Source organism: Lathamus discolor, chromosome 10 (assembly GCF_037157495.1).
Source record: "Lathamus discolor isolate bLatDis1 chromosome 10, bLatDis1.hap1, whole genome shotgun sequence".
NCBI classification, from domain to species: Eukaryota; Metazoa; Chordata; class Aves; order Psittaciformes; family Psittacidae; genus Lathamus; species Lathamus discolor.
This window is the reverse complement of record NC_088893.1, coordinates 10,199,408-10,224,098: the sequence shown is the minus strand read 5'-3', so window position 1 is coordinate 10,224,098 and position 24,691 is coordinate 10,199,408. Positions and strand designations below refer to the sequence as shown.

Genomic DNA, 24,691 nt, shown 5'->3' with positions numbered 1-24,691 from the left:
GGCCACCCTTGGGGCACAGCACAGCTCCTGAAGGGGAAATCCTTGCCCTTGCCCTTGGGGCTCGGAGTTGGCTGGGTCACCCTGCATCCCTGCTGCAGCAGGGGGATTTGGGGGGCTGGCTCCCAGCACCTCTTTCTCCCTGCATCCCAGTGGGGTTTCTTTTGCACCCCCTCACTCTCCACCCGCAGCCCAGCACACTGTGTCCCATCAGCCGTGCTTCAACCCAGCCTCTCCTTCAGCCTCCAGTGCTTCCAGCAAAATTCCTTTCTGGCCAGTCATTGCCGCCCCTCGGCCTCGACGCCTCCGGGGCCGGCACAAACTGATGGGGCTGGGCTTCCTCTTCCTGAGCTGCTGCAGCCCCCGCCATGCTCCCAGCCTGCTCCTCGCCTTCGACCATTGCCATGGCATCAGCCTTCCCTAGGGACACGAGGGCACAGGGTCTGCCTGCCCAGCCCACCTCGGTGCCCAGCGGGGTGCCCGGCTTCTATCGTCCCTGCCAGAAGAGCCACATCCCATGCATGGCACCCCTGTGCATGGGGATGAGGGTGAGAGGATGATTCACAACCCCACTTAGAGCAGGGGATGCGCAGAGAATGACTGTGGTCAATTGCTCACTGCAGGGAGCAGGGAGAAGTGGGAGGCAGCGGCTGCTGGAAGAGGGCTCAGCCCTATGGAGGTGTGAGAACTCCTGACGGCATCATCTGCCCTGACACCCTGCTGCTGCTCTCCCTCAACCCCCGGCAGCCATCCCAACTGCCAGGCACATCCCCAGCACCCATGAAGCTGGATCCCATGCTGACACCCACAGCACCCAGCAAGGACACCTCCCCTACGTGCAGCCTGCATGCACTTGCTCACATCTCACTGCACGTGCCAGAGCTCAGCCCCCGGCACCCACCCAACTCAGCTTCCCACAGTGGCAGCACCTCTCGTTATTAATTAAAGTCTGAATGCTTTGCTCTTTCACAGTCTCCTTCACCTGTGGCTCTCCAAGCATTGTGCAAATATTAATTACCGGTAATTAATTAAATCAGGCCTCCCCATCCCCCTGTGGAGATGCTGTCTCATAAACATGCTGATAGCAAACAGGGTGTCAGGGCAGACTCTCCCAATTACCTGTTGCTAATGATGCACACTCCACCTGCAGCAGTTTCTACCTAATTGATCTTCTGGAGGGCTGATGGGCTGGGAGGAGGAGATAGGTGGGAAACCAGCAGGACCTGGTCAGATCCCAGGAAGGGATAGTGGATGGTTCTTTGTAAATGCCCCTGGGTGTCTTTCAGCTTGTGCACCTGGAAGCTTGGTCCTGGTTTGGTGTTGGTAGAGTATGGAGCTTTCTTTGGAGCCTTTCACCTGTAAGATGTTCTGGGGGCTGTGCCCTATTACTTGCATTGGTGTTTAGCTGCTATCCCTTTGTGATGGGGATCATCTCCCATCAGCCCCATCCTCCTGAAGGACTCAAAGTGTTTCAGAGGCAGTGTAAGTGTTCAGTATTCCCCCATCCTGCTGCTCCTCGGTGGAGGGCAGGCAGGAAGAGGATAGGAAGGCAAACGAGGCTGTTGACCCCCCTGAAGCAGCAGGTGGGTGCTCTGGGAATGCAGGAGGGGGATTGCCCAGGGATGTGCAGCAGGAACGTGCAGATCGCTCCCTGCAGTGTGGCTGGGAGCATCTCCTGGGCAAGGTCCCTCTTTCCGCCTGGGGGCAGAGCTCCTGCATGCTCCTAGGTGTTGCTGGGGGCACTGTCTCCCCCCTCCCAGGTCACAGGCTCCCTTGCTTACGTATGGCTGCCGCTGTCTGTCCCTAAGCCCATGCAGGGCACGGATCCTTGACCGGAGCTGCCACCGTAATCCGGATCAGTGGGAAATCTGTTGGGTGCGCAGGCAGCCCTGGCTGCACCCGCAGCAGATCAAGTACCACACAGGACATGGGGCATCCCTGCAGGAGACCAGCCCTGGGCAACCTCTTGCACTGCACCGTGGTGCACGAGTGCATTAACTGCTGAGCGAAGCCAGCTTAATTCCCACTACAAGCAATAGCAGCAGCAAACTGGGGTGAGATTAAGGCATTCTTTGGGCAGCTCCCTCGCCCCAGTGTATTCCAGCCTGCAAGGCCACTAATGCTACTTACATTATTACTGGATTATTTGGGTGTAATGAGCTTTGCCCCGCTCAGCCGTCCCCCCGCTCAGGGCTGTTGTGATGTGTAATACTTCCTGTGCAGGGCCACGAGGCGGGCAGCTGCCTGCTCACAAACAACCAGAGCCCCAGCAACACAATGCGTTAATGTTCCCAGAGCGAAATTCCAGCGTGGACCGGAGGTTAATCACAAATCAGGGAGCTTTCGGCATAATGCTGAACAAAGCTGGCAGGCGGGAGGGTGACGGTGCCTAAGCCAGGTCCTGACCCATCTCCATGGGTACAAATAGGAGTGACCATATCAGTTCTGGCTGTGCCAGTGGTGTAAGGCAGCTATAAGCATCTCTTCCATCCTGGCTCCTTTTCCTCTGCCTTCCTTCCCATCAGAGCTGCCAGTGCAGGGGCTTGGCAATGTGTTGCTATGGACACCAGGAAGTTTCCCCTGGAGACCAGAAGCCCGGAATAAGTGATGCCTGCATTTTCTGACATTGATTTTTTTTTCTCCTTCCCTTTTTTGTATTATTAATGTTTGTTTAAGTGTTGATTAATTCCAGCCTCTCGTCCCACCTCCCTCCTGCTTTCTCCTCCAGGCTTTGTGGATTGCAATGGCTGTGTCCCAGGGCTTGGCTTCTGCTTCATTCTAGGCAAGGGTGTGAGCATGGGCTGTGTGGGAGGAAGCTTCAGTGCTGTAACTCTTGCTCTGCTGGAGACCCCTATAGAAGAGATCCCCCCCCTGCTTTATCCCAGACATCCCGTTGGGATCACGCCTGGGTCTTTCCAGGCTGCTGCAGAGCTCATGGCAGCCACCACAGGAGGTCCTGCACCCCTCTTCCCAGGGATTGTGCCTCCCTGTTCCCTTTACAGGTATCCCTCATCATACTTAGGCTCCCAAAGTGATTTAGACCTACTCTGGTTAGTGTCCCTGCTGGCCTGAGCTCCAGACCTGAATCCCGTTTGTAGGCCCTCTGTTAGCACTGCAGTGCCCTTTAGTACCTTGGGTACCTCTGCTGGCCTCTGAGAGCTGCAAGAGCACGGTCAGGAGGGAAGTCCCAGCAGCTCTTGGAAGCTCCCATTGAGGAGGAGCTTTGCTGAGGGGCACACAGGAAAGACCTCAGCTTTCCTTGCAGCCCTCAGGTCGGACTGGGCAAAGCAGGATGGAGCTGGAGTGGTCAGGGAGGGTCAGCCCATTTTCCCAGTGCTGCACGTCCCCAGAGCGTGTCTCTGGGCGCTTGGCACATGGGATGAGGTTTTACTGTGAGGCAGTCTCAGTGTCACTTTGACTTTCTTTGCTTTTGAAGCCAATAATGGGCTGTTTCTGTTCCCTGCCACATGATCTGTTCCCCCCCGGTGAATGAGGAGCCTCTCTGATGAGTGATCTCCTCTGTCCTGTGTCCTTTCCTCCCTGCTCTGGAGGGAGTTCTCATACCAGGTTTCAATCAGCTGCTTCTCTTGTTCCTGGGAATGCAGTTCAGCACTAGGTCAGAAAGTCTCTGCTCCATTGAAATCCTGCCCTTCACTGCTCGAGCTGCCCAAATTGCATCTCCCTCTCTGACATCTTACACAAGCAAGTCCTTTGCTGCTTGGCCCCTGCCTGCAGCGGTTAGCATGGTGTCATCTCCTGCGAGCAGCCCGTGCATTGCAGGTGGGGCAGGGAAGGAGGAGCTGCTCTTTAAAACGTGTTCTGTGTGTCTGGGGATTGCGCTGGGGCAGCAGAAAGACCTCCTGCTCCGTACGGTTCCTCCGCTGGAGCGCGGGGTGAAGATGCCAGGCATCAGCCCTTCGTGGTGGTCTGCGGAGCTGCTGCAGGAGGTGAGAGTGGAGGTGAGACCAGCACCATCTGCAGCAGGAGGTCGGCTCTTCCCATTGCTCCAGGGACCTGTGTTCCCCTGTCCTCCCCTGTAGCCCCCAGCTCAGCACAGAGCCTGCACGCGCCACGGTGCGGCTCCGGAAGGAGCAGTGGGGCTGGGAGTGCTGCTCCTCACCGAGGAGGTGACGGTCCCACCAGCGCCAAATGCTCAATTGCTGTGGTGTTTGAAAGCTCCTTGAAAAATTACTTCTTTGTCCAGTTCTTACCCAAACAAGTGGAAGCTCCACAAAAACAACAGTTCCTTCCCGTGCTGCTGCCAAATCAGCGCTCGCTGGCCTGTGGCTGAGCAGGTCAGCAGCAAGCCAGGACTGCCTGAGAGCTGAGTGGAGCAGAGCCGCAGGGTAGCCGGTCCATGCGTTGTCCTTCTGCACTTGACTAGGAGATAGGAGAGTGTCTGTGGAGCTTTGTGCGGGTTTGGGGTGATGGTGTGGGTGACCTGGTTATCCATGCAGGTGACGTGGTTATGCACGCAGGGACAGGGAGCAGTGCCTGGGCACTTAGGGCTGCAGACCTGTGAGCCAGACACGCGTAGTGGTTCTCTTGTGGGGACAGGGAGGTCATGAATCCAGACAGGAATATGCACTCAGCCTGGAGTTCCTGTGTGCCAGCACAGGCTCTGCTGTCCTTGCTCTGAGAGATGCCTTGATGTCTGGCACTGTGTCGCAGTCACTGGAGGGCTCCTCTGCAGCCACCCGTGTGGGGTCAGTGCATGTCCCGAGTGCTGACAGACCCTTCCTCTCTCTCGCTTCTCTCCTTTCGGCCAGCAGTTCCCTATCAGCAGAACTCCTACACCCCTGGGAGCAGCTCCACCGTCATCCAGTGCTACCGCTGCGGGGACACCTGCAAGGGCGAGGTGGTGCGAGTGCAGAGCAACCACTTCCACATCCGCTGCTTCACCTGCCAAGGTAGGAGGGTGCTGCCCCAGAAGCTGCTTCCCCCCCAGCCCTGGGTGCAGCCTGGAAGGCAGAAGGCTGGGGGCAGACATACCTGGACCACTGGGATGTGGTCACATACCCAGGGGTGGCCATGGCTTGGTGCAGGAGGGGAGGTAATGGCATGGGGTTGCAGGGGTGCAGGCAGTGTCCCTGTGTGATGGCAGAGCCCCTGGGAACAGGGGTGACCAAAACCTGGACACCATCACTGCCCTCGAGCTACCTGAATGTCAACAGCCCACACTGTGCCATTCCCAAACGTTCCCACAGCCCATCTGGGATCTGGGGGTCCCTGTGTCCTTCAGCCTCCTGCCCCCATGTCAGGAGGAGGAGGAGGTGATTCCAGCCTGGCTGAGAGGTAGCAAGGTGAGGGAGATGCCCTGAGTGGCTCCTGATGGGGCTGGGGGTGGGTGATGGATCACTGCCACTCGCACATGGGATGCGACCGAGGCGCTGTGGGATGCAGATTGCTGCAGCAGGGACACCGCAGCCCCCAGGGGCTGGCAGATAGAGAGGCTGCTTGAATCCTCCCTGTGCACAGGAGCTGCAGAGCTGTAAAAGCCAACGGCCCAGAGCTGATGCTGAAGGGCTCCTTAGCGTGTTTATTAAAGCAGCAGCTCTCAACCAGGCCAGTATCTGCTTCTGTAGGTTGTAAAGCATCCCATTACCAGGGCTCTGGGCTTCCAAGATCTCAGCACTTTGTGCTAAGCAGGACATAAATCCCCATCCCCTTGGTCATGCTTTGCTGCTCCTCTCTGGGGAGCAGGAGGTTTGGCTGGAGGGGACTCTTCCCCAGGGCTGTCCCCTCAGGTCTCTAGGAGGAGTGTGGGTCCCAGGTTGCCCTTGGGGCTGCCCCATGTCGCAGGGGCTTTGCTAAGCCCCTTACCCCTTCCCAGCTTGGACAGGAGGGATAAAGCAGGAGCTGCGCATCCAGACAAAGAGCTCAGACAGCCTCCGGCTTCAAAGGGTCCAGGAGCCAGCAGGGAGAGCTTGGCAGCACTCGCTGCCCGATTTCCAAGTAAAAGGGAATACATAATGAGAGGAAATCCTCCTGTCTCACCTTCGCTCACAGCTCTTACCCCGCTGCCACCTCCGGCTGCTGCCAGCTCCCTCGCCAGCCCCACGGCTTGTTCCTGACATGTCCCTGGGAGCCTGGCATGGCTGGTGCAGCCCCTGGGGAAGTGTTATGGCTCCCAGAGCACACAGGGCCCAGACCTGCCTCGTTTCTTCTTGTTTCTGCTCCCTGGCACTGTCCCAGAGCTGGTGGCCTGTCCCTTGTCACTGACAAGTAAATGCATGCAGGCTGCTTTAGGGAGCAGTGGGTGAGGATGCTCAGTGGGAGAGGAACTGCATCTCTGCCCCATGGGCCCTACAACAGTGGGTCTAGCTCTGCCCGGGTGGGGCAGGAGGGTGGCTGCTGTGCGGGCTGGCCCGTGGGTGAGGTGTGCAAGGGCAGGACCAAGGGGTATGCGGGGATGAGGGGTAAAGCAGAGACCAAGATGTGCTGTGCCAGCGGGTACTCAGTTGCTTTGTAGTTTCCCCTTCCACCTCCTCACCTTGCAGGATGGGTGATGGACATCATACAAAGACCCCAGGATGCCTGTGCCACTCCTGAGGTGCCTTCCAGGGGCCGATGCTCTTGAGGTCTCTCTGTAAATGGAGAAGACATAGGAGGGAAATGACACTAAGGGCCAGGGCTTGCCACGTCAACTTGGATTACCCTGATGGGCTGTGCACCACCCATGGTTCCCACAGCGGGGAAGGAAGTGAGGTTGAGCTGGTCACCTAAGGAAAAACAAGCAGTGAGAGCGTCAACACCAGTTGCTCCCAGGACCTGTCCCCAGCTTCATGTCCAGGTCAGGGAGCAGAGATGGCTCACCATGGACAAAGCCGTGCCCCAGGGTGTGGAGCAGAGCTTTCCCCAGCTGTCCCTAGGGCATGCCCCGTTCTTTGGCTGTTCTGTACTGGGCTTCCTGACATTGTCAATGTCAAACGGAGGGGCTGAACCCAGCCGGGTGCCATGGGTCTAGGAGGGGGATGCCGTGTGCTGTCTGTGGATGGCGAGTGGGAGCTGCAGGGTTTCCCTGTGTGAGCCCCAGCCCTGGCTGTCCGGGCAGCACCATCCTGCCCCCCGCTGCAGCCCAACACTGACATCTTGTGGTGCTGGGCGAAGGCCCCAGCGCGTCCGGTGGGAAGGGAAACCCCCTGAGGTACCTGGAGAAAGCTGCGTCTTCAGGGATGCTGCTGCAGGGGCAGAAGAGGTGGGCTCAGAGATGCCCGCTGCCTCCTTGACGGTGCGTGTCCCCCCTGCAGTGTGCGGCTGCGACCTGGCCCAGTCTGGCTTCTTCTTCAAGAACCAGGAGTACATCTGCACGCACGACTACCAGCAGCTCTATGGGACCCGCTGTGACAGCTGCGGGGACTTCATCACTGGAGAGGTCATCTCTGCCCTGGGCAGGACCTACCACCCCAAGTGCTTCGTCTGCAGCACATGCAGGTGAGTTCTGCCATCACCAGGGTGCACGGCCCCCTGCAGAAGCACTGTGCACCAAGGACAGGGCTGCTCGCTGCCCTCATTCCCTGCTCAGCACCTCAGCAGGGGCCTCCTCTGGGTTTTCTTGGTGGAAATGAAACGGCTCTGACCCTTCCCATTGCGCCCAGGAGAGCTGCCGTGGTGCTGCTGCCCCAGCTCCCGTGCATGCTCACTGCCTCCCTTGGTGGCCCTTGCCCCTCAGCACCATGGGTCTTGATAGCCCTGGGGAAGGAGCTCACGGACAGCCCCAAGCACCGCATGGAGGGGAGCAGCAGCTCACACCTCCCCACCTCTGCTTGGCCACAGGAAGCCGTTCCCCATTGGAGACAAGGTCACGTTCAGCGGGAAGGACTGCGTGTGCCAGAACTGCTCCCACTCCCTCATCAGCACCAAACCCATCAAGATCCACGGGCCCAGCCGTAAGTTGAATGCTCTTGTGTTATGGGATGGTTGCAAGAAGGGACCGTGTGCCCCTGGGTGGTGCTGGGCTGGGCTCTGGGGCCAGTGTGCAGCCCTGCACAGAGCCACAGGCATTCACAGCGGTTTGGAGGAGGAACAGGGCAGTCCTGCAGCTCCACCTTGCAGCTCACCGCTGGTTTTGGGAACTCCCTTGGCCTGTCTGTGACCTGGACCGGGGCCACCAGCCCAGTAGGAGCTGTCTGAGGCAGTGGGGAGGTGCTGGAGCCGGGTTTGCTCTGAGGCAGTGCCCAGGTGTTTGTGTCCAGCTGCACCAAGGTCTGTGTCCAAGTGCCAGCCCCAGCACTGCTCACCTGCTGTCCCAGTGCTGCAGCTACTCACTGCTTCTGCAAGCGCTGAAAGGCTCCTTACCCTCATCCCCTTGCACTGATGAGTCCAAGCAACAGGCAGGCTCTTTTAGATAGATTTGGCTTTGCTTTTGACCCAGGTTGTTCCTTGGGATACCTTTTCTTCATGCCATGCTTTGTTCCCCCAGTGTTTCTGTGCTGGTGGCTCTCTGCCCCAGGCCACTGCAGATCATCTGTAGGTGCTGTGCTTGCGGGCTGGTAGAGCATCACTGTGGCATGGAGCTGCTGCCACCCTGGTGGCACTGGTGGGGCTGTTTGGGTTGAGTTATGAGTTGGTGCTGATGGGTCCCTGGGAGCCCTCCCAAGCTGGCTCCCGCAGCTCTCACCATGGCCTCGATGGAGTTAGGGGATGTGGCAGGGTTTGAAGGAGCCCCAGCCAAAGGGCAGTGCTTCCCCCATCTTCCTCCATCAGCACCTGGAGCTGCCCAGAGGCAGGCTGTGGCCGGCTGCAGCGCCCTGCTGTCTCCCATCGCAGGGCCGGGGCAGCAGGCAGGGGAAGGGCAGCCACATGCTCTGCCTCTTCCTCTCTCTTCCCATCCCCTTCCCAAGAGCCCAGCGCTCCCCCCTGCCTGCAGGGGGGGATTACCTAAGGGCACCGTGCTTTATTCATAGGCAGCAGCCAGATGTACTCTGCTGCCTGCATGTGCCTCCTGCTGCCCAGGTGACCCTGGCAGGGAAGGTTTGCCTGTTGGAGGCAGTGCTGATGTACTCCACGGGCAGGACATCCCTAGAAGATGCTCATCCTCTTCCTGTGAGCAGCTCAAAAGCCAGCAGGACCTGTGTGAGACGGAGCAGATCCTGTCTCAGGTGACTTGGCCAGCCTGCTTTTGCCAGGGGTCAGAAATCCTCCTTCCTTAGCTTTGTCCAGCGAGCAGTGACTTGGTGCAGAGCTGCCTGGGATGGGCTGAGAGGCGAAGTCTGCTCAGGCTGCCAGTGCCGTGCTCCTGTACCCCCCTGGTGCCGCAGTGGAGAGGGAGGTGGTCGGGAAGGGGTTAAGGAGAAACCCCATCCAGGCAAACCTGCTGCCCAGGGAAGAAGAGGACAAGGAGGAGTCAAGGTCAGGGGTCCATGTGCTTCCTGCTCCCAGCCTTGGCGGGAGTCAGGGGAAGAGGGGAAGGAAGGGAGTCTCGTCAATACTGCAATGGGGCCGGACGCGCCTGCCGGAGAGCACAGCCCTTCCTCTGCTGCGTGCACTGCCGGTCGCTTCCCAGTGCTCCCGCCTGGATGGGAGCCCCTTGGGACCTGCCAGGCAGCGTGGCCCTGCCAGCCCATGGTCTCGCCTGGTGGGTGCTTGGGTGGGATGGCTGGGTGCCAGTGGTGCTATGGAAGTCCCAGCTCCAGCAGGAGGCTTTCCTCCTGCCTCCTTTGCTGGGAGCAAGCAGGGATGGCATATTCCCATGAAGAAATGATTCCCCATGAAGAAATGCTCCCCAAGAGGCTGCCCCTGGAGTGGTGTCAGGAGCAGGGTGTTTATAGCGGCAGAATCCCTGGAAAAGGGTGTCCTCTGGGTGCAAGGGCTGTGCCAGGTTAAGCAGCTGGGGTGCCTTGGTGTGGGTCAGCAGATGTGGGTGTTCTGCTGGGGTGCTCCCCACAGGGAGCTGCAGTGGTCCCACATCCCACTCTTCTGTCCCCCCAGACTGCGCAGGCTGCAAGGAGGAGATCAAGCAAGGGCAGTCCCTCCTGGCCCTGGAGAAACAGTGGCACGTCAGCTGCTTCAAGTGCCAAACATGCGGGATCATCCTCACCGGCGAGTACATCAGCAAGTGAGTGCCACGGTCCTGGCAGCAGGCTTGGCTGTGCTGGCCATTGCCAGGCTGTGCCCCTGGGGCTGGGGCTGAAGCAACGGGGTGCCCAGCCTTGCTTACCTGCCCTTACCGCCTTCTTCTCCCTCTCCCAAAGGGATGGCATCCCTTACTGTGAGTCCGACTACCATGCCCAGTTTGGAATCAAGTGCGAGACCTGTGACAGGTACATCAGCGGCAGGGTCCTGGAGGTGAGTCCTGGGGCTCCAGCCACTCCATCCCAGTCTGTAATAGGGACCATGTACGTCACATCTAAAGGTGCATGCTTTGGGGAGGTGTGGGAGCTTCATCATCCTGTGCCCTTGTAATAACCTTGATCTCTCAGGGCTTTTCCTGTGGTACAGTGTGATCACCTTCTGTGGAGGGTGGCAATGGGGGAAGGAGCACCACCATGCTGCAGACCTTTGGAAAGGTGATTTGGGTGCCAGAGTTAAGCAGCCAGAGCATGTCGTGGCCTGTGTGAGCTGGGACACATCTGGAGCCCAGGATGTGAGGACACAAGCCTTAACCATGCTGCTACCAGTGCCCAGCTCTGGGGGGTCCCCACCACGCTGGTCCCAGCCTTCCGAAGGCATCCTGTGCAGGCAGCCTGCTGTTGCCTTGGAAACACATCCAGCTCAGCTGCTGCTGCGGAGCCTGGGCGAGGGGCTGTAGCACCCTGCCCATGGGCAGCATCCCCATGGCACATCTCCTGCAGGGCAGCAACCAGAGCAGGGGTTCCCTTCCCTGTGCTGGATCCAGAGGGGTTTTACTCATCACACTGGGGGCAGCAGGAGCTGCTTCAGCAGAACCACTGAGGGATGCAGGGATCCCACAGCAAGGCATGGGTGCAGGTGGCTGTGGAACTACCTACCAAGAGGTGGTCACCCTGCTGGTCCTGATGGCCTGAGAGCACCCAGCCTGGCTGGGGACCACCTCCTGAAGCTGGAGCCAGGGCCAGGAGCCCTCCAGCATCTTCCCCCTCTTCAGAGAGCAGCTTCTGTTGAGGGCTTTCTGCTGACTCCAGGCTCCGGTGGCAGCCCCAGTGCTGGCTGCTGTTAGTGTGAGCTCAGCACTGCAGCACCTGCCCATCATGGGGCCGCTTGATCAGCAAACATCCGAGTGGAGCAGGGTGAAGCCAGAGGCTCCTGTGATGTGGAATCCCTGCTGCTGCTCCCTGATAACCCTGTTCTAGGACAGAACATCCCCAGCCACCCCAGCAGGGCAAGCAGGCTGGGTGCACATGATGTGGGATGATCAGAGGAGCCAGAGGGAACCTGGAACCAGCCTGGCAAATGCCACTGGGCACTGCTGCCTCTGAGCCACTTGTTGCACTACTCTCAGGTTTTCCTTGCTCGGTGCATCCACAGTGAAATGAGGACAACCATAGGTTGTTCCTGCAGCTGTGTGTCTGAGACAGAGCAACAAGTGTGGGGTAGCAGCCCTGGGGTGGTGAAAAGGGGACCGACTTCCCTCCTCTCCCATACGTCTGTTTCCCCTGGCTCTTCTCCTGCCAGTAGCTCTAGTTCTGTCCACCTCCCCCTGTGCCCTCCTGCCCTAGATCTGCTCCCAGCATCTGCCCTTCCTGGCTGGAATGAGCTGACCAAAACCCACTGAGACCCCATGGGAGCCGAGGTGCTCCAGGAAACAGTCCTCTCGCCTTAGCACTTTGCATGCTGCACCCGTGGCCACACACGGGACCCCTTCTTGTGCAATGGGACTCTGGGCTAGAAGTAAGGTGCTTTGGTGCCAGGGTCACCATGGGCAGAGCCAAGGTGCCACCTCCTTGCATGTACCATCATGGAGCCAAGAGGAGCGTGGATTTGGGTACCAGAGAGCAGTGCTGGGAGAGCATCCCTCACCTCCCCATGCTCCCCAGTACGTGCCTGCTCGCAGTATTGAGTGATGTGTAAAACCAGAGGCTTTAATTGTCTTCTCTGGCAGAGCGTGAAATGGAAAGGGTGCCCTAAAATAATTTTAGGCTGCAAGGAGCCTTCCCATGCTATCCCAGCAGCCTCCAGGCTTTTCCAACTGCTCCAAGCTGTGCAGCCAGGCTCGGATGATTAATGAGTCTTGAAGGGACCCCAAGTGATAACAAGCAGGTCTCTTCCCTTGCAGCTTTTTATGAGCTGTAATATTAACCACTATGAAAGGAACAAGGTTTGGTCGTGGTCTGGAGAGTTGCTCCTCCAGAAGGGGTGGTGTGTTTTGAGATGCTGAGTGGGTTTTGGTGGTCTGCATTGAAATGGGAGTTGGGAGTGGGCTGGTAAATACCACTGGGGGAGCAGCCACTGCCCCCCTGCATCCACACCCCCGTCTGCAAAGCATCCCCTTTTGGCACTGTCTGACCTGTGACAGCAGCCCATATAGTCTAGATAGGAAAAGATGTGTATATACGGGTTTGGTTTTTCCCTTACTGTCAGCGCACCAAGCCTCTGAGAGTACTAAGAGGGTCCAAGAGCACCAAACCCAGCCCAGATTTAGAGAGGGACCAGGGAGGGCAGCACGTCAGAGCCCCACATCTGCTGCTTTAGCTGCCTCTAGCCAGCTGGAAATAGAAGCAGTGGGAACTGCAGGCACACTGGCTTGAAGCGTGTAAGAGCTGGATTAGTTTTCACCCCTTTCCCTGTGTTTGCAGCCATCTCTTGTTGATGCAGCTCAGGGTGCCTGCTGTGGGTGCTGCTGCTGGGTACGTGATGCAGAGGGTGCTGGCTTCTGCTGCAGTGGGCAGCTCCAGGCAGGGCTCTGAGCACAGGGCATGGGGCAGAGCAGGAGGAGCTGCTTGTCCTTAGGGAGCGTGGGGCAGAGCCTGGTGGTGGGTGACCTCTCTGCTCCTCTCGCTTCACAGTGGGTCTGTCCCTGCAGCCCTCTCACCAGTGACTCTCCGGCCGTGTTATCAAGCTCTTGGGTGTGAATTGGGGGTGTTTGGGCTGTGGGCTCAGTCGAGCCGGCTCAGTAGCTGCACTGCTGCAGCTGGCACAGGGAGATGCCTGTGTACGGGGCTGCCCCTTCCCCAGACTGGGTTGCAGTGCAGTGGGTCTGAACTCTCCCACTCACCTCCCTTGTCTGCCCTAAAACCTTCCACTCTATTTTGGCATAAACTAGAGGGGGAAAAGCTGCTGGCTGCCATCTGCACCGCCGGGACATTGAATTCCAGGTTGATTTTTATGGGCAATCAACTGGCAGATTCCCAGTTATTCTCACAGCAAATTTTCCTGTTGATCCTCATGTCTCAGACTGGCTCCAGCCCCCTCTACCATAACCCTCTTTGTCAGCAAGAGCCTCATCTTCCCTCTGTTGCCTTAAATCATCGTTCCTCTTCGTTTGGATTATTATGGGAGTAAAATGGCCTTCGGGGTTGAGTTCTGACAGCGCAGCCCAGATTCCTCCTGCCTTGAGCCAGCTCCTGCCTCCCAGCCCAGAAAACGAGCCTGTAATTGAAGTGCAGGCAGACACTTTGAGTGGAAACAAGCTACCAATTAAAGCTATTATCCCTGTCAAAGAGCAAAGGGAGCAGCCCAGCTCCAGCTCAGCTGGGGAATGGCGTATTTCTAGCACTGAAGTTTGTGCATGGCTTTGTAGGAGGAGAAAAGTTTCTTGATGGAGAGGGGCTGGCAATGGCATCCAGGGAGGGTCTGACGGCTTTGTGAGGTTCGTCACTGGGGCCCTTCTTCTCCCTTTGCTGCTTCCCTGCTGTGACATCCTGGGCCAAATCTGCTGTTTCTCTTCAAAGCTGTAGTAGGGAAGGAGCACACCTGAGTGTTCCTGCAGAGGGTCTCTTGTTTCCAGAATGCAAGGGCGGTTTGTTAGGTGTGAGGTTTGTAGTGGCATCGTCCTTGGGGGTTTGGGACTTCTGGCTGTGCTTTCTTGTGTGTTGGACAGCTCAGGGAGAGCAGAAAGCTTCCAGTCCGACTTGTAGTCCATGAGGTCAGAAGATGAGTGATGAAGCAGTCTCTGGTTTTATCCATGCATTGTGGTAGTCCCTGAGGCCACCCTGGGCAGTTTTGCCCCATTCACTTTGTCTGCTGCAGTGATGCCAGGGCCACTTGCCCGCAGGGGTGTGAGCAGGTTACCATGTCCTGCCTTGATCAGGAGCCCCTGTTCTGTGCTCGCCTCTGCAGGCAGGAGGGAAGCACTACCACCCCACCTGTGCCAGATGTGTCCGCTGCCACCAGATGTTCACGGAAGGAGAGGAGATGTACCTCACAGGTAGGGGTCCTGCAGTGCTGAGGAGGAGCTCCCCTGCCCTGCATGGCTGGGGGGATGTGTGTGCTGTTTGCCGGGGCATTTGGGGTTTGGGTGCCCATGGAGATGGGTGCCCAAGGAAGGGTGGCCCAGGACCCCTTCCCCACTGCCTCCAGCCTGCCCAGGGTACGCTGGGATCAGCACTGGAGGGGTCAGGCTTCTGCTGCGCACAGCTGAATGGTTTGGGTTTGGGTTTTGCTTCAGCAGGAGCTCATTCCCAGAGCACCCTTAGGGGATATTTCCAGTGCAGAAGGGAGGGTTTGGTCTGCTCAGTAACCCGTGCTTGCTGTCACCCTGAGTCGCTAATGATCCCATGGGTGGCAAAGGGGGAATTGTGCACTGGGAGCACCCAAGTGAGGGTCCCAGCACGGCCCCATCATGGCAGCAGGATGGGTGCACTCAGTGTACATCCCAGGGCTTGGTGGCTTTGCTGGCTCCAGCCGTGAGGGAACTGCCGCAGGCTCAGTGTTACCCCAGGTTTAACCCGCAGGAGCTGCCTCGCTGAGCGCTGGGGCTGTGCCAAAAGCACCCCTGGGTTTGCTGTCACAGTTTAATAGTGCTGGCCCCACATCTCAGTGCTTGGCAGCTGTTGCATTTCGTTTTCCCAACGGGCACATGGCTGTGGTTACACCGGTTACAGGAGCGCAACCTGTAGCTGCAGTACAGCTGCTGCTGGGGACGGGGGGACCACAGGGTGCAGGTCAGTGCTGGAGGTGGCAGGACAGGACAGGTCTCCGCCACGGCAGGGGCAGCAGGACGATCCTGGGCAGCAGAGCTCAGCTGTGCATGGAGCTGATGAAATGCTTTCTCTTTGCTGCGTTACAGGCTCTGAAGTGTGGCACCCCATCTGCAAACAGGCGGCCAGAGCAGAGAAGAAGCTAAAGGTAGGCACCAGGGTGATGGGCATCCCCCAGAGGTGGCACCGCCCAGGGGGTGTTGCCCCTGAGTCCCTGCTGGAGGTGAACAGTTGTGGCACTGTCCAAGCCCGAGGTGGCTTCCTAATGCTGGTAGAAGCCATGTCCCTGCTGCCCAGAGGAAGCAATCTGCTTGCTGCACCCAGCACTGTCCTGTGCAGAGGTCCCTCCTTGTGCTCTCATCCATCCTCTGCTTTTCTGCCTCCACAGCACAGAAGGACGTCAGAAACCTCCATCTCACCCCCTGGTTCCAGCATCGGCTCCCCGAACCGTGTCATCTGTGTAAGTACCACTCTGCCCATCTGTGTGGGGCAGGATGGGTGCTCTGGCCACAGGGAAGAGAGCAGCAGTTCCCAGTGCTGCTCTGCAGTGTGAGGTGTCCCCCAGGGACACAGCCCAGTGTGTGGGGCCAGCACGGACAAGCCGTGTCCCCTCTGCAGCAGCATGCCATGCTGCCAGGGCGACTGGCACAGGCCGGGAGCACTCAGAGGGTCACAGTCCCCACTCCAGCTCCTCTGCCCCTTCCCACTTGCTGCCTCTCATGCATCTCCTCTCACCTCTTCCTGCTGCTGGGGTGTCGGTGGGCTCCGTCTGCTCTGTGCTGGTTCCACACTGTGCACTCCAGCCTCCCCCTTTCTTGTCTTGTCTTCCTTTCTGTCTCTGTCTCTCCCTCTCCCTAGGCTAAAGTGGATAATGAGATCCTTAATTACAAAGACCTGGCAGCTCTTCCCAAGATTAAAGCCATCTATGAAGTGCAGCGTCCTGACCTCATTTCCTACGAGCCCTATCACAGATACACATCGGATGAGACACTGGAGAGATATAGCTATGGGGAGGTACTGAGTCTCAATGCACCAGCTCTGCAGGGAGCTGGGCCCCACTCTGAGGCAATGGAGAGAGCTGCATGTGGGTTCACTTGCTCCAGTAGGAATACTGCAGGGAGACAGGAGCGGGGGTAAGACCTCTCCCAGAGGCTCCCCATCAGTGGGAAGAGGGCCAGAAGGGTAATCTTTACATTGCTGCTATAGAGTAAGGAAGAAACCAGTGACCTTATCAGCTGATGGCAGTGCTGCAGGCCCAGTGTGCTGGGACTGGCAGTGCTGTGCAGGAGGCGATGTCACCCTCAGGAGTGAAGTGTCAGGGAGCTCACCATGGCAGCCTGAAGCAGGAGAGGAGAACGGCACACGGCACACGTGCATCCCTCTGGGATGGAGGGACAGATGAACAGCAGGCTCTGCCCATAGCCTGGCCACTCGGCCCCAGCACAGTGTCTCTGGAACATGCAGGGCTGCTCCCGTTGGATGCTGGTCCCACAGCCAGGGGAAAGGGGCTTGGTCAGTGTGTTTTGTAAGCATGTGATGAGATGGTGCTCAAGCAGCACATGGCACGGGACTGCCCTGCCCCACTCCCCTGGGCAGACTGGGATTGATGGGTGATTTCAGCAAGCCTGTGGAAGGAAAGGTTCTGAGCAGCTCAGAGATGGGACCTGAGGTGGACCTGGAAGAGGACTTTGCAATGGCCCACAGCAGCATCTCTTGCGTCTCCATCCCAAGGCTTGTCACAAGCCTGGTTTCCACCAATGATGGTGCATGCAGTATGGCCATGGCCCGCTGTGGAGCACCATGGGGCCAGCAACCACGTTTTCCCCTTACAGCCACTCCACCAAGGTCTCTGAGCAGGGATGCAGGCTGCTGACCCGGGAGGTTGCATCCTTTCACCAGCTCCCCTCCTGGCCAGGGGCTCCTACCCGTGTCCTGCCACAGTTCAGCTCCGGCTGTGCCACCAGCTGGCCTCACTACCTGCAGTGAGGCTGTAACGTGGGACCCCAGTCTGCCACTGCTCCCTTTAACCATGTGCTGTCTCTCTCTTTCTCTCCCCACCTCTCTTTGCCTCCTGCTGCCTCCAGTCCCTGGGAACCCTCTCCCTGTACTCGCAGGTAATGCCCCAGCAGGCGCTTTGGGGTCTGCCACCTGCTGCCACTACAGAGTGTCCCTGTGCCCAGGGACCACTGGGCTCTGCTGAACATCCGCTGCCCGGGTGGGGATGGGGGGACCGGGCCCAGCAGGGTCCTGTCCTTTGGCCCCCGGGGAGAGCAGTGTGCAAGCCCTGCCTGGCAGAGGACCTGCCTCGTCCCTCATCCCGCCGCCTCTAATCCTCTCTCTCCATGCGTTTCCCGGTCCCTAGGACATCTATGAGAGCTTTGACACACGGCAGAGGCGAGCCTCCAGCCCTGGCTACATCGACTCCCCCACCTACAGCCGCCAGGGCATGTCCCCCACCATCCCGAGGTCCCCACACCATTTCTACCGCTCAGGTGAGGATTTCAGCTGCAGTCCCAAGGCTAAGCTGAGCTCAGACCCCCAGATGGAGTCGGAATCACCAGACTGGCCCCTGCTTATCCCAGGGGACCTTGCTGGTCTCTCCTGGCAAGCAGGCAGGAGGCTTGGGGGGTCTGTGGTGGGGCTGACAGCAACAGGATCTGTGGGGCAGTGACCAGCTCTGCTGCGTGCATCCGCTGCCTCCCTGACTCGTGTGAGCTGTGAGAAGAGGCCATAGAGGCTTTGTCCTGGCTCAGGTCTGAGCTGGGGCCCACGGAGGATGCAGGGTGGTAAGCCCCAGGTCCAGTGAAGACCCCTTGAATGGCTTGTTGCCTCTGGGAGAGATGTGCATGAGAGCGCTTACGCCCAGTCAGTGCTGTAAGGGGGGTCCTTACGCACATACATGCACATGTGCACACGTGTGCATGCCCTGGAGCATGTCGGGGGGAAGCAGAGTGTGTCTGTGCCATGTCTCCTGCCCTTCGGAGCCAGGGAGGAACGACTGGGAAAACCCGAGGTCAGTAAGCCCAGAGGTTCCGCATTCCCTGCGCCGTGCTTCCAAGGGCCCGTCACTGTTTGCCTCTGCAGCGCGCTCGGCTTTCCTCTGCCAGCAGTGGGGCAGCCCTGCACAGCACCCACACACGGGGTTTCCTCTGCATCCCGCTGCCTCCAGAGATGCGGGAAATCTCTGCTCCATCATGCCCCATCCTGGACCACAGCCTGGCACACGTCCATGTCAGCACATGGGTCACCCTCTGCTCTTCTAACACTGCTGCATTTAACACCCGTTTTCTTCTGCCTCTTCTCTCTCTTGGTCACTTATGGCTGCTTCTGCTCGGCACCGCGTAGGCACCGAGAGCGGGCGCAGCTCCCCCTACTATAGCCAGTTAGATGTGAGGTCCTCCACTCCAACCTCATACCAAGCACCCAAGCATTTCCACATCCCAGGTAGGCTCTGGGGTGCCCCGGCCCCAGGGAAGCGCCGTGTTTGTGGCATGCCAGCATGTGCCGTCCCTGCTGTGTCGCATGCGTAGCTCCGCCGCCTGCCTAGAGCCAGCTGGCAGCAGGATCTACCCCTGGTAGAGGCCATCCATAAACAGGACCTGCAGCTTGAACCCTCCTTCCTCCCCATCACCACCCGGATGCCCCAAAGCCGCCCGGAATCTGCTTGATCCTTTCAGTGTCCCTCTTATCCCTTTTCCTTTATCTTCCTCCACTCCCTACACGGAGATGAGTCCCTTGCGGAGAGCCTGCCCCTTCCCCTGCCTCCCTCCCAGGATCACAAGCCGAAGCGTGTCTCTGGAGGCCTTTCCGCACCCATCCGCTACAGATGACTATTTTATACTCCCCATAGGGCCCGCTGCTCCCTCCCCCCAGAGTCTTCTGGGCTTGCCAGATGCCTGCTCCCCTTCTGCAGGGATTGCAGGGGGACACCAGGTAAGGGCCACCACCCGCTCCCACAGAGCCCACGGGGATGGGGATGGAGGGGCAGGGAGGGAAGCAGGCAGCTGCCCATCCATCCTTCAGCATGCGCAGGGGGGCCAGAGCCCCGCAACACCCTGCTCAGCTGGAGCATCTCCTGCTGCCTGTGTCCTCCTCCATGATGCAGAGCTGATGCCCTGGGACAGCACCATGAGGACACCCAGAGGATCCCCACCATGGTCCCCTGCTCCCATCCCACCCCTGGCAGGGTTCGGTCCCGCTGCCGGTCGGTGGTTTATGGATGGCCCCGTCCCTGCTCCGCTGCCTGTCCCCTGCGCAGGGGCCGTAGCTCTCGGCGCCAGGCTCCAGTTGCTTTCCCTCCCGGCTCGCTCTTTTCTCTCTCTGCTGTGGAAAGAGGCTTTGGCTGATGTGGTTTTGCCCCAGGCAGCTCGCAGGCCGTTGTTCCCGGTGCTGGCACCCTGAGGAGCTGCAGCAGCAGCCGGTGGCTCCTGGCTGTGCCGCTCCCGGGGCTGGTGGTGCATGCTGATGCCGGGGTGTTCACTGCATGTCCTCGTGCGCACCGTGTTTGAGGGCAGCCCCGGGACCGACCTCCTGCTGCCCATCCTGCAGCCTGCCGGGCACTGGCCTGGTGCTGGGCTCCCATGGGATGCGTGGAGCCAGAGGTGGTAGTGTGATGGAAACGTGGCGTGGGTAGCATCTCCTGCAGGACCTGTGTCCTGTCAGCACTCAGCGTGCCCACACTGACATCCCCTTTTCCCTTCTTTACTTTCTTCCCTTTCTTTCCTCTACCAGCTGCCGGCGAGAGCAACATCTACCGGAAGCCTCCCATCTACAAGCGGCACGGTACGTGTGGTCTGCATGCTGTGCACTGGCCTCAGGACACGGGCAGGGTACCAGCTTGGTCTGGCTCAGTGGCATTTAGGGGCAGGGTGGGACATGGGAGCAGGCATCAAGGTGTGAGATGCTGGGGTGCTGACCGGGTGAGCTGGTGCTCCTGCTTCCCCTCCAGGCAGCAGTTGCAGGGCTCAGTGAGAGAAAAAGTCAGCTTTGGACTGCATCCTTGTTGGGAGAGATGGAGGCGAAGGCTGTCAGTGGGACTGGGGTCAGGGATAGCTGTGGGAGGGGGAATGAGGCTGTGGAGGGGTGGCAGAGGGTGTCTTACCCCCAGGAGCATCACTTGCTGATGCCAAGAGCCAGAGCAGCTTCAGGAAGAGGATGAAGGTAATTTGCAGTTTGACATGGAGCACTGGAGAAAAATCACGGCTTATCCTGGATGGATGCTCCAGGGTGCAAAGGGCCTGGGGGGTGTTGAGGCATGGGGTGGTTGGTGCTTCAGCAGGGCTGGGTTGCACCGTCCCTGCTTGCTTTGGTGTGTAGAGGGACAGCGGCTCCCCCCAGGCAGTAACTTCTGTGTCTCCTCTTCTCTCCCTGGGCTCTCCTTTCCCTCCTGCCCAACTCCCACTGCCCTGCTGCTGGCTGCACCCGCTGCTGTAAGTAGCTGCCATTGGCAGGGTCCCCTGTGCCTGCTTGGGGTGGTGGGATAGCACTGCCACATTGCCTGGCCTTGGTGCTCCTTCCACTTCCCTGCTGCCTTCCCTGGCAGTAACCCACTGAGAGCCCTTTCTCTGCTGCACTGAGTCTTCTCCCATCCCCTCCTGCCTGTGTGGTTATAACCCCCTCCTTGGTGATGGGACAGCCATGGGGAGGCTGGTGGCACTGCTGGTGCAAGTGGCTGGTGTGGACACTGCAGGAGCCGAGCTTGCTGTGGTGCTGTGAGCTGTGAGCCATTCAGGTCCCTTCCCAGCCACATCAGCAACAGCCCCTCTGCTTGTCACCATCCCCACTACCTGCCTCTGCACCCTTGTCTCCCCGAGGTGTCAGCACTTTGAACATGGATTATTCCTGTGCTCTTTGGTGGCCCTTTGGGGAGAGGGGAGGGAAGAGCATTTGCCTTCATCCCGGGATGGATCTCTGCAAGTCCTGCCAGCGGGACTCGGGGTCCTCATTGCAGCTCTGCCTGCTCCTATTGCAGACAACCCCCCTGCAGCCACGAAAAGCAAAACCAGCGAAGACATCGCACAGTCATCCAAGTACAGCCCTGCCTACTCCCCGGACCCGTACTACCACTCCGAGTCAGAGTACTGGTCCTTCCAAAGCTCCCCCAAAGGTAACAGCCCCTCATTGACCTGGGGGAAAGGGAAACCCATTCCTGCCCCATAACCCAGCCATTCTCTAGGGGGGAGCCACCCCCAAGTTGGGTCTGGACCTGAAGGTGGGGTTGGGCCATGATACGTGCCAAAGTGACCCCAAAATCCTAGCCCCTGGGACTCTATAGTCCCCACACAGCTGAGAGCTGCCTGCTCCCAACCTGCCTCCACCTTCATCCCCGTCTGACCCCTTCGTTTGTCTCCTTGCAGCCCCCCGGGCCCGGAGGTTCTCATCTGGAGGCGAGGAGGACGGGTACGACCGGGGCATGCACAAGGTGAGCAATGCCCTGGCAGGGGAGAGCCAGCAGCAAGCTGCCCCCATGGCAGTGGGCTCTGGGGAGGAGACCCAGCCCTGCTCCACCACCCAGGAAGGGGCCACCACCATCCCTGCTTCCCTTGGCCATCCCCAACATGGGGTCTGAAGGGGGGTGCGAAGCAGCCTTTCCCCCCTGCCCAGATCCAGAGCGGCATCGGCCGGCTGATCCTGAGGGAGGAGATGAAGGCTCGGTCCAACTCCTATGCAGACCCCTGGACACCCCCTCGCAGCTCGGCCAGCAGCAGAGAAGCCCTGCACACAGTTGGCTATGAGGGCTCCCTCAACGGCTGTAAGGACCCTGTCTGTCTGTCTGTCCATCCCACCCAGCAGAGCCCCTGTGGGAGGGAAGGGCAGAGGATGGGGAAGGGATGGAGTACCAGAGTTAGACCTGGGAGGCTCTTTTCCTTTCTGCAGGGCTCCATCCATTCCCTGTGCCCTGGCCAGGATGGGGCACTGCCCAATGGGGGTTGCAGTCTCTCCAGCAGGCTGGTGAAGGGCCTCATGGGGTGGTTGGTGGTCCCTTGGGAATCTCACAGCACAGCCATGCTGGGCTTGCTCTGACCTGTTTTGGACTCACTCCTTACGACTGGCTTCAGGGCTGCCATCCTTGCTTGCACTGCTCTCACTGCAAAGCACCCAGGGCACGCAGCCCTCAAGTTCCAAGGAGGGTGCTGGGGAGCCTGACAGCACAGCTCGCTCCATGCTCCCCCTCCTCATGGTGCATCATGGAGCTGGGGTTGTCAGAGATGCTCAGGGAGCCCCAGGCAGGAGCCATGGGGCTGGCAGCCGGGCAGCTCTACATGGTGTGGGGTGCCCGGTCATCCCTGACGCCCGGCTCTGCTCTCTTTGCAGCTCCCCGGATGCACTACCTGGCTGACAGTGGTGAGTGTGAGCCTGCAGCCCTCCACTGCTGGTCCCCTGGCGTGGCGGGGTCCAGAGCCTGGGCTGGAGGCGATGCTGGGACCAGGGAGGGAAGAAGGGGAGAGAAGAAGGAGGCATTGAAAGGCCAGGGTAAAGGTGAACCAGTGCAGAGCTGGTGACAAAGAAACTGAAAGAGATTGTGTAGCACTGAAGGGGGAGGCAGGAGGGCTGCCATGGGAAAGGGATTTTGGGCAGAGGAATGTCCGCACAGGAGGAAGCCAGGCTGGAAATGAGTTGGAGCTGGAAGGAGGTGGAGCTGGGTAGCCACATGGGAACACAGGGGTAGGGTGGCCCAGAGAGTGCTCTCCCAGGGTGCGGGGCTCATCCCTGCTTTTTCCCTTATGGCACCTTGGTGGCTTCTTTGCAGATCCCCTCATTTCTAAGTCGGCCTCCCTCCCTGCCTACAGGAGGAATGGGCTGCACCGGGTAAGTGCCTCCTGCTGCATCCTGCTGCTGCCACACATCTCTGCACCCTTCATCATTCTCCGCAGGCTCCTCAAAGACCCTGGTGTGCCCTCCTGGGTGTCTGCTGCCCGCTTCTCTGCTCCCCTACTGTCACTGCTGGTCTGTGCCAGTCCAAATTGACCCTTACTGGGGACCGAAGTGCCTTGTCCAGGCAGGAAGGAACCTCCTGCAGGGCACATTCAGAGGGTTGCCAGTGTTACTTCCCAGTGCAAGAGCTTTGCTTTATACCCTGGGGCACTGATTACTGGGGTGCCTCAGTGTGACCTGGGTTTGTCACTTCACCACCTCGTGCCTCAGTTTCCCCACTGCCAGGAGTGGGGAGCAGGTCATGCTTTGGGGTGGGTGGGTGCCGTTCCCCCTGGGGACATGGGAGGTGTTGTGCTGAGCATCTAGAGTGGACCCCTCTTATTCCTCCCTCCCTGCATCCTTCCCGCAGCCTCCCAGTGCCGAGCTTTTCCACTACGACAGCACGAATGCCGTCAACTGGGGGATGCGAGGTAAGGCCGTGGGCCAGGGGACCCTGCAGGCACAGAGCCAGATGCCTGGCTGCAGAGGGGCCAGCATGGCTCATGTCTCTTGTCTTTTCTCTCTCCCCACAGAGTACAAGGTAAGATGCTGCTGCTCCAAGGGGTGGCTGCCAGCTGGCGGTGCAAGTACCAGAGTCCCAGAGATGTGTCCGTGTGTCCTCAGGCCCTTTAGGAGCGATCTTTGCGCTCTGCTCACCGTGCCCTACCTTCATCCCCCTCCATTCCCCACCTGACAGCCCTGTCCTGGGACTGTGGGGCTCAGACCACAGTCCTTCCCCTCCTGCCAGGGTCCCAAGCGCTTAGCTGAGCAGAAGTGTCTCCTTGGCGGGGAGCAGAGAAGGGTGGTAGTGCTGGTGGTTCCCCCACTCACGCTCATCCCCGGGTCACTGCTGGTTTCACAGTGAACAGGCAATTCCAGAGCCACCGCAGTGATTCAGTGTGGATCAGGGTCACCATGAGAGCAAGTCCCCCATTTGCTTTGTCCTGTCCAAGCCCTGGAGGCAGCTGTGCCACCCAAACCCTGCTGAACACGGCAGGAGGAAGCTTTATCCTGGTGGCTTCCGCAGCCTCATTCCCAGGTATGCCTCAGTATGTCCCGTGGTCTTCCTGTCCCTGTGCAGATATACCCCTACGAGCTGCTCTTGGTAAAGACGAGGGGAAGGAACCAGCTGCCCAAAGATGTGGACAGGACTCGGTTAGAGGTGAGAAGAGCCTTTTCCATTGGGGATAATCTCTTCAGGGCTCAGAAGGATCCCATCCCGTGGGGTGTCCCCTTAGCCCCAGCAGGCAGTGTGGGGCTGTGAGGGGCTCATGAATGTGTGAGGAGCATCTCCATGGCTCCCCAGGAGCACACATGTGCCAGCGCACTGTCACGGTGGTGCTGCTGCTCCGCTGGCCAGGCAGCGCTGTTCCCCATGCCCACAGCATCAGTGCATTTAGCAGGCGAGAGCCGGGTGCTCTCCTCTCCCGAGTGAGCACTGCTGGGGGCTGTAGCACCCCATTGCGCACAGCAGGGCAGGGGATGCCATCGGACCTTTGCGGGGTGGCTCTGGTCCCCATTCCTGGCCCAGCATCCCATCTCTCCCCAGCGGCACCTCTCCCAAGAGGAGTTCTACCAGATCTTCGGCATGACCATCGCCGAGTTCGACCGCCTGGCGCTGTGGAAGAGGAATGAGCTGAAGAAGCAGGCCCGGCTGTTTTAAATGCAGTGCACTATAAATATATACATACCTATAAATATATACATAGAAAGATCTCTATCCT

At 59.1% G+C, this 24,691-nt stretch overlaps 1 protein-coding gene across 3 annotated transcripts in view; it reads left to right on the top strand.

Annotated features, from left to right (window-relative positions):
* Positions 1–24,681, top strand: part of ABLIM3 (actin binding LIM protein family member 3) — a 50,648-nt gene extending 25,967 nt beyond the window's left edge. The window contains exons 2-23 of one of the 3 annotated variants that reach the window (XM_065690564.1): positions 4,767–4,907; positions 7,248–7,431; positions 7,774–7,886; positions 9,928–10,054; positions 10,191–10,284; positions 14,194–14,281; positions 15,143–15,201; positions 15,442–15,513; positions 15,912–16,067; positions 17,138–17,167; positions 17,416–17,545; positions 18,399–18,497; positions 19,785–19,835; positions 21,025–21,159; positions 21,410–21,474; positions 21,657–21,804; positions 22,368–22,397; positions 22,804–22,862; positions 23,338–23,398; positions 23,501–23,508; positions 24,049–24,129; positions 24,517–24,681. In XM_065690564.1, the coding sequence (XP_065546636.1) occupies positions 4,767–4,907; positions 7,248–7,431; positions 7,774–7,886; positions 9,928–10,054; positions 10,191–10,284; positions 14,194–14,281; positions 15,143–15,201; positions 15,442–15,513; positions 15,912–16,067; positions 17,138–17,167; positions 17,416–17,545; positions 18,399–18,497; positions 19,785–19,835; positions 21,025–21,159; positions 21,410–21,474; positions 21,657–21,804; positions 22,368–22,397; positions 22,804–22,862; positions 23,338–23,398; positions 23,501–23,508; positions 24,049–24,129; positions 24,517–24,630 (2,045 nt within the window). In that variant the 3' untranslated portion in view covers positions 24,631–24,681. Of the gene's footprint in view, positions 1–4,766; positions 4,908–7,247; positions 7,432–7,773; positions 7,887–9,927; positions 10,055–10,190; positions 10,285–14,193; positions 14,282–15,142; positions 15,202–15,441; positions 15,514–15,911; positions 16,068–17,137; positions 17,168–17,415; positions 17,546–18,398; positions 18,498–19,784; positions 19,836–21,024; positions 21,160–21,409; positions 21,475–21,656; positions 21,805–22,367; positions 22,398–22,803; positions 22,863–23,337; positions 23,399–23,500; positions 24,016–24,048; positions 24,130–24,516 lie in introns of those variants that run through there. The other 2 variants (XM_065690562.1, XM_065690563.1) reach the window with 2 other exon arrangements.
* Positions 24,682–24,691: the final 10 nt, after the last annotated feature.